Source organism: Callithrix jacchus, chromosome 6 (assembly GCF_049354715.1).
Source record: "Callithrix jacchus isolate 240 chromosome 6, calJac240_pri, whole genome shotgun sequence".
NCBI classification, from domain to species: Eukaryota; Metazoa; Chordata; class Mammalia; order Primates; family Cebidae; genus Callithrix; species Callithrix jacchus.
This window is the reverse complement of record NC_133507.1, coordinates 60,699,812-60,708,779: the sequence shown is the minus strand read 5'-3', so window position 1 is coordinate 60,708,779 and position 8,968 is coordinate 60,699,812. Positions and strand designations below refer to the sequence as shown.

At 33.5% G+C, this 8,968-nt stretch overlaps 1 protein-coding gene across 4 annotated transcripts in view; it reads right to left on the bottom strand.

Moving 5' to 3' along the window:
* Positions 1-1,193: 1,193 nt before the first annotated feature.
* SPC25 (SPC25 component of NDC80 kinetochore complex) overlaps positions 1,194-8,968 on the bottom strand; it is a 50,305-nt gene continuing 42,530 nt past the window's right edge. For 3 of the 4 annotated variants that reach the window (XM_017973424.4, XM_017973425.4, XM_002749297.7), the window contains exons 4-7: positions 8,329-8,475; positions 7,173-7,277; positions 3,470-3,568; positions 1,194-1,357 (exon numbers count right to left, since the gene is read on the bottom strand). In XM_017973424.4, the coding sequence (XP_017828913.2) occupies positions 1,233-1,357; positions 3,470-3,568; positions 7,173-7,277; positions 8,329-8,475 (476 nt within the window). In that variant the 3' untranslated portion in view covers positions 1,194-1,232. Of the gene's footprint in view, positions 1,358-2,093; positions 2,162-3,469; positions 3,569-7,172; positions 7,278-8,328; positions 8,476-8,968 lie in introns of all 4 variants that reach the window. The other variant, XR_008482137.2, reaches the window with a different exon arrangement.

Sequence of the window (8,968 nt, the reverse complement as noted above, 5' to 3'; positions counted from 1 at the left end):
ATCAGTGAGGCAACAAGTGTGAACTCCCCCCACCCTGCCCGCACCGCCCCAATTATTCAGGGAGAAGGCAGGAGAAGCAACTGAAGGCATGGAAGCCATTTCTATGGCTTTTAGGTGTGCTCAAGATATACTGTAACAGTATTATGTGGCTTCCACTTTAGCCAAAATACCTAAATGCCATCAAATTTACACAGATTACAAAAAAAAAAAACTTAGAATAAATTGCCATTTGAACTCTAGTCTGTGGTGAACAGACCCCCAAGATCACAAACCTCTGGACCACAATTAAATGGTAAAAAGAAATTGTTTATAAATTTCTACATTTAAATTTTCAAAAATATATCCTAGTAAAATGCTGCCAACTTTCTTCTGATGTCAAGTATTGTCCTTTATTCTAATTATAGATCTCTCTTGATGTAAGATAAAAATATTCTTTTTTTTTGACATTAGATTGATAGTAAGATAGAATTTATTTTGTCAAGTACATGTAAAAAAATTGTCAACCTTAGGTTGGGCCAGTCCTTTTAATTTTTTAATATTGAGTCCATATTAACATTAAGTGGTCTAAAAGCTTGGAGACCACCGAGACACAGTGCCAGCTGAACAAATTTCCATTCCCAGTGCTAGCCATAAATTACCCATGCTTGACATTTAAAGAAAAGTAGCAAATTATCTTTCATTTTTAAAAGAACACATTCTCCTTTATACTTTTCCCTAAGATTTTAATTAAAATACAGTAGTTCTCCCTTATCTGTGGGGGATGTTCCAAGACCCTCAGTAGATGTCTAAAACCTCAGATAGTGCCAAATCCTATATAGATATTTTTTCCCCCACACATAAATATCTATGATAAAGCTTAATTTATGAATTAGGCACAGAAAGAGATTAACAACAATAATAATAATAAAATAGAACAATTATAACATGCTATAATAAAAGTTATAAATATGAAATGTTTCTTTCTCTCTCTCAAAATATCTTGTACTGCACTCTACCCTTTTAATATTTTTGGACCACAGTTGACTGGGGTAACTGAAACATGGGTAACTGACAGGGTGGAAAGCAAAACTGTAGATAAGGATGGACTACTGTGATTGAAAGAAGTAAACCACAGAATATGTTACAGAAATAACCAAAGATTACAGGCAGACAAGAGATAATGAGAATTATTTTAAAAAGACATACACAACAGAGAAGAAAAAGAAACCGTTTTAATATACACTATTTGTACATTAATTATGAACCGTGGCAGTAAAAGCTTTCCGAACATTGGCAAGAAAAGCCGAAAAATTGTTGGTCTTCCTTACATTCTCTTGAAATTCTGTTAGGCACTCAAGATGAGGGGCACTATCTGACACTAGAAAAAAAAAAACACAATTAGAATGAGACTTTTTACGGCAGAGAAGCATTTCTAAATTAGATGCTCTCATTTGATTTGAATGTCAATTATATTTTAATGAAATTCTTTGAGTGTAAAAGAATACACTTGATTATCATATGCCAACTATCTTTTGGACCCTTCCTTTGTTTAATCTCTAAATATTCAAATCTTACTAAACTATAATCTTGCTTTAAATTTAAACAGATGGCAATCAAGGATTAAAGAGTTTAGTGATACAGTTTAGTGCCCATCATCTTAAATCTACATGTTTTAACTATTTAAACTAGTTTTTTTTTTTTTAACTGTTAAGTCATTTTTTTTTCTGCAAAACTTTGGTCTGACTGACTTTTCTTTTCTGACCACTGGGTTTTTTAAAAAAAGAACACTTTCTTTTTTCTTGAACTCCCAACCTCTGGTGATCCGCCCACCTCAGCCTCCAAAGTGCTTGGATTACAGGCCTGAGCCAGCACGCCTGGCCCAATTTTTTTTTTCTTAGACAGAGTCTTGATTTGTCACCAAGGCTGGAGTACAGTGGAGCGGTGCAATCTCAGCTGACTGCAACCTCCACCTCCTGGATTCAAGCAATTCTCTTGCCTCAGTTTCCCGATTAGCTGGGATTATAGGCACCTGCGAACATGCCCACCTAATTTTTTGCATTTTTAGTAGAGACAGGGATTTGCCATGTTGCCCAGACTGGTCTTGAACTCCTGACCTCAAGTGATCCAGCCACCTCTGCCTCCCAAAGTGCTGGGATTACAGGAGTGAGCTACCATGCCCGGCCTGAAAAAGGAATAATTTTCAATGCCCATCCTTAATAGCTTACAATTATGGAAGAAATATCTAGCATTTTCCAAGTGAAATGGCAGGCATTAGAAAATGTGGTTGCTATTCCAAGAGTGGTATTTACAAGGTCTATTAATCAAATGAGCCTCAAAGTCACAAATAAGAGTATTGTCCTTGTATGTAGTTGTACCAGCTGGTACACTGGGACAAGTCTCCAGTGAAGGTGGTCAAAGGAAAAGAAATTTAACCATTATCAGCTTTCCAGCTCTCTGGTACAGATTGCTTAGGAAACAAGGTCCATGACCACAGTAGAGAAACAACAGCAAAGGGTCTCTGGTCCAAAATATATCCTGTATATTCTATTTTAACTTATTATCTATATACTATTAGACTATACCATAAGAGAATATACTATTTAGAGAAAATTGAAAAGCTAGATAAGAGGTTTTTTGGGGGCTTGCTTTTTAAAATCTAGCACTAACTGGATTGGAAGATATTTACTTAGAGAGAAAAAAACCCCAAACATCTGTATATAAAATAGATTCTCAAAATATGAATTCCCTAGGAATAGGAACTGAGTCACAAGGGCACAGCACTGTGCCAGATTAGCAGTTCATGTGAGTGTCTTTCAACTACAAAGGCTGTAAGATGACAGCATAGGTGTAATGAGCTGAGAACCAATTTTATGAATTCCAATAAGTTAAGGATTCCTTACACAGGGGCATTAGAAGAATAAACAAGAGATAAACATATCTCTTTTGTCTTCTTGTTCACATTATTATCAATGACATATTTTCCTTATAAATCAAAGGCCTTTCGGCCAGCTGCAGAATCCGTAACTACCCTTTATTATCAATGTCTGAGACTTCCAGGATGAAACATTTTTTCAAAAATATATTTTTGGAAAAATTATTAAATTCTGGTGACTTTATATTAGATTTTAAAATCATCTACTTGGATAAATTCTAATATTCACAGTTAAGCAACCATATTCTTTAAAGCTTCAGCTTTTAAAAAAGTTTAAAAGTTTAAAAGGACAATTCATATTTGCACATGAATGCAATGATCTTTGCTTTTCAGATTTTCCAGGCACTGTGGCCCTGTGCCATCCTGAAGAGATGCTTCTTGTTAAGGATCCTAGATAATATCTATAAATCAAGACTATATTCTCTTCCTTTAGAAGACCATAACCCAAAAAGCAAGACTAAAAAAGGAAGCAATTCCTCCATATTACTTTATATTCTGACTGAAATAACATTTTGCGATGCCAATCTTGAAAACCAGTTAAGAGATGTTAGTACATACCTTCATAGTCCCTTGCTTCATTTAGATGTAGGGAAAACATAAATGGGCTCTCAGGATTCTTAGGGTCAATATTAGTGAATATAAACTGCAATTTCTCACCTGAAAAGAGATTAAACTATTTAGTGTCAAAGCTTTCAGTGGAGATATGCTTTCTTACTCCATCTTTGATCAATATCTGCACTGCTAAGTATATACAGTCATGCAACCAAAAATTCTAAGTGCAGAAGTTACAGATTCATTTTAAAATATATTACAGTTTCGATATGACATCAAAAACACAGCCAACAAAAGAAAAACTAGATAATTTGATGTTCAAATTAAAATCTTTTGTTCTTCAAAGAACACTATCAAGAGAAGGAAAAGACAACCTAAAGAATGGCAGAAAATATTTGCAAATCATTTATCTGATAAAGGTTGAATACATAGAATGTATTTAAAACTCCTACACCTAAAAACCACCCAATTCAGTAATCGGCAAAAAACTTGAATAGACATTTATCCAAAGAATATATAAAAATGGCCATTAAGTACACAAAAAGATGCTCAACATCCCTAGTCATTATGTAAATGTAAGCTGAAATGACAATGAGATACCATTTCATACCCAGTAGGATGGCAAATAAATAAATGGAAAATAACAGTGTTGGTGAGGATGTGGAGAAACTGGAACCCTAGGACATTGCTGGTAGAAATGTAAAATGGTACAGCCACTGTGAAAAACAGTTTGGCAGATCCTCAAAAAGTTTAAATATGATCCAGCAATTTCATACCTAAGGATATACCCAAAAAAAACAGAAAACAAAGACTCAAGTAGATAATTATACCCCAATGTTCATAGTGACATTATTCATCGTAGCCAAAAAGTGGAAACAACCCAGTGTCCACCAACAGATGAATGGATATAGTATATACATACAATGGATTATTCAGCTATAAAATGAAATGAAGTTCTGACACATGTAACAACATGGATGAACCTTGAAAACAAAAGTGAAATAAGCCAGACACGAAAGGATATATGATTCGACTTGTATGAAATATCTAGAAGAGAAAAATTCATCGACAGAAGGTAGATTAGAGGTTACCATGGAATGGAGAAGGAAGGAATGGGGACTTATTACTTCACAGATAGTCTCTGGGGTGATGTAAAATTTTGGAAATAAATAGTGGTTTGTGGTGGTTGCACAACACTGTGAACATAATTAATCTCAATGAATCGTACACTTAAAAATGATTAAAATGGCAAGTTACAGGTTATAGTTTATCACAAAAAATATATTATCAAACAAATTTAATTTGACATTTTTCTACAGCTACCTGTACTTAAAGCTTATTTTCCAAAAGACCTGCAAGTGGCCCCAAAGACCTCATAGAAATTCAAAATGGTAGTGACAAAATGCACAAAAGTTTACATACATTTTAGTTTTTTCTATAGCATAATTAGAAAATCTCAATACAAACTTTTAAAATTAAAACGAATTTTCAGAAACTTAAAAAGAAATTGTCTTGCAATCAACTATGGAAGGAAATATAATGTCAATACATTAGGTTTTAAAACTGTCAACAGTAATGAGGAAGAATGAGGGAGATGCATGCCAAGGAAAACAAGATTTCATAAAATATAAATTTTAGGCAAGAACAAAGAGTTTTAACTTGGGTTTTCTCTTTCTTAAAATGTTATTTCTGACTTTGAAAGCGAGACAAAATATATTTTAAATCTAAGAATAACTTTAAAGGCTTAAAACTGACTGTTTAAAAACAAAACTAAATTAAAAAGCACCCCAGGATGACAGTAAGTATAAACTTAAGAGCTCAATGGATCAAAAATCTGAGTTGAAGTTTAATTTTCTTTTTATTAAAAACTCATTCTAACTGATAGGACCAATAGATGTATGGAAAAACAACTCAAACCGGCCAAGAAAGAAATGTAATTAGTAAGCAAATGGAAAAACCCGTTTTTATTAATAATCAAAGAAATGAATTTTTTTTAAAAAGTTCTATTCGTGCCTAGTCAACTGCCACAAACATTAAAAAAAAAAAAAAACCTTAAAAAATAGAAATCTGGTAACAATACAATGAAATGGGTTCTCTCATACATTGTGGATAGGTGTGCATAAAAGTTAATATGCCAGGGCCAAGACTGCTATCCTTGGAAACTTAGAAAGCCCTGCTTGCCTGGTGAACCCTCGGCAGCTGTGGTCTTTTTGATGATTCACTAGGAGAACTCATAGGATTCACTCAGCAGCATATGGCCATACTCAGGGCTATGATTTATTACAGCAAAAGGATACAACAAGATCAGCAAAAGGAAAAAATACATGGAGTTAAAGTCCAAGGAGAACCAGGCACAAGCTTCCAGATCCTCTAATAAGCTTCGGGGAGACAACACTTCTCGTGTGTTGTCACAATATGATGCTGAAGGAATTAAACACATCCTGTTTCGCTTTACTGGGTTAGGACTCTTGAAAGCTTGTGCCAGGTTTCCTCTAGACTTAGCCCCACATGCTTTTGTTCCTTTCCTGTTCCTGTTTTGAATCCTTTTGCTGCAGTAAATCTTAGCCATGAATATGACTATATGCTAAGTCCTTCTAGTGAATCACCAAACCTGAGAGTCATCTTGGGAAGCCCAGACACAACAAACATTGCTATACATTAGTGATGTGCATGTGATATACACGCAAACAGGCATAAAAATATTCATGCTTTTTATGGCCTAGCAATTCCTCTCTAGGAAACAAATTAGATGGAAACCATACAAGAAGATAAGGCTATCCTCACTAGTTTATAATAGTCCCCCCTTATGCACCAGGGAGAAATATGTTCCAAGACCCCCAACAGATGCCTGAAACCACGGGTAGTACCAAACCCTATGTAAACAGATGCTCCTTGACTTACAATGGCACTATGTGCCAATAAACACATCATAAGTCAAAAACACTGTAAAGCAAAAATGCATTTAACACCCAGATAAACTGATTATAAAGTCAAAAAATTTTAAGTTGAACTATCATAAGTCAGGGACCATCCATACTATGTTTTTTCCTACATGTACATACCTATGATAAAGTTTAAGTTGTATATTAGGCACAGAAAGAGATTAACAACAACAACTAATAAAAAAATAGAACAATTACAATAATATACTGTCACAAAAGCTATATGAATGTGACTTCTCTCTCACTCAAAATATCTTATTGTACTATACTCATCTATTTAATAGCATCAGACCACGGTTGAAGGTGAGTAACAGAAACCATGAATAACAGGGGATGACTGTATGTTTAAAGCTGAAAAAACTGGCAGAATCCAAATGTTGTTAGAAGCAAAATATGTGTTAAACAATAGATAAATGGTTGAATAAATTATGCTACACTAATGATGAATTATTATACCACTCTTTAAAAATTACCATTATGAAGGCTATAAGTAACTGAGGAAATGCTAATACAATGCTGATAGGAATAATACAAATTATTTGCATGTTGACAATCGTGCCAAAAATACATTTATTGAAATATTGAATGATAAATAACTAGAGTATCAGTAACTGTATTAGAAAAATTTAAAAACTGTAATTTTTCCTATTTTCTAAAAAGTTAATGTGGTCATTATTTCAGTTGAAAATATTCTTAAAATTCTCCTCTACTTAAGAAAAGACATACTTTTCTAATCTACTATGCTTTATTTATATTAACAAACTTACCATAAATTTTTCGAATTTCTAGTCCAAGTCGATCTTTATACAAGTCTGCAGATTTCTGCAGCCTTTTCAACCTCTCTGCATTTGCTTTATTAGCAGTAGAAATAGCTGTGATTGAAAAACATACAAATGCAAATGTTTTAAATGACAGTAAATTAATGCTCACTGAGTTAATTTTTTAAACTTAAAATCAACTATAAAATGATGCCAAGCCTCTGAATCTGCTTCCGCTTACTGTTTCTATATCTACCAATTGAAGCTTCTGTTCATTTTCGTTGGAAGGAAAAACTGCTCAAGAAAATGTATACAGATAGTGAAAAGAATAAGCTTTGTTTTACTTTATTATGTAGTAGCATGAATAAATAGGCCAGGGATTTGTATGGCTAGCATAGAAATAGACAGACTTCCTTTATACTATTGTGTTTTTTCTAGATAACCAATTGTTTCATAGGGAAATGTTCTATTCCTTTAAGCATAACTATTTCTTATGAGAAGTCAGCCTTATTTCATGCTAGTTGAGTTTTTTTCTTTTCTTTTTTTAAAATTAGCACAACAATCCCTAAGCATACTTTAAAGTAGCACAATAGCCCCTAAGTAATGAGAAAAATAATTTCACAGTTTAGACTTGGATAAGAACTCCACAAGAAAAAAGCATTAAACTTTGCTATTTTCAGGAGATTTGAAGAATATATTACCTAGTTTGTGAGAAAACAGGTTCCTTTCTAAAAGCTGCATTCATTTGAATATGAAAGTTCTTTATACAAAGAGATTTTGCAGCATAAAAAGAGTGCTTAATATTACTTGGCAGAGAATGTATGGTCAATAAATACTTGTTGCAAAAAGTACACAATGGCTTGTCCAAAGCAAATTTTATATAGGGATACCATTTCTCACCCTGCTTAATTAAACCCTCATATCAATTTCATTATTACTCTGATTATGTTAAAAATCACAAGAGAAGGCCTTTTAAGTAAGACAAAAGAAAATAAAACCGAGCTAGCTTGCTTTAACGACATCTTGCAGAGATAAGTGGCTAGTGTGCCCTGAGGTACTGTAATCCATTTTTAGCAACGAACTGGAACAGGCAACATGTACTTAATAATGGTGAACTGTCACCACTTTAAATTTTAGATCAGTATGTTTACAACAGGAAACTTACTTTCCTTCTTCCTAGAATATTCTTCCTTAAGATCCTGGATATTTGCAGTCAGTACTTCCAATTCTTGCTTTTTGTCTTTTACTTCAGCAATCAATTTTAACAAGTTATCCTTTTTTTCTTGAATGACTTTATTTTGCCTGCTGATCTCTGTAAGAAGCACAAGGTATTAGTTAAAATATGCTTTGCTCTCTGACATGTATCTAAGAAAAGACCAAAGTTTACTGACTTCCATAAAAATCAGTAATGTTCTGATTGATAAGCATTTTCTAATGATTCAAAAATTATAAAAGACAAAAAAGAAAAAAATCCTATTCTTTGAAAAAATGAGATATAAATGCTTCTTAAAATGAGAATACCAAATTAAACCAAAAAACAGAAAATCAAAAGCTCATGACCCTTGCAGCTCCCCACTCCAAATAAGTACAGAAATAAAAACTACCAAGAAAGATAACCAAACTCTATTTTTTATTTTATTTTTATATTTTGCTGAAACAGGGTCTCGCTGTTGCCCAGGCTGGAATGCAGTGGCATAACCACTGCTCACTGCAGCCTCCTACTTTAGCCTTCCAAATACCTGGGACTACAGGCACACATCACACCATGCCTGGCTAATTTTTTAATTTTTTTGTCTCACTACGTT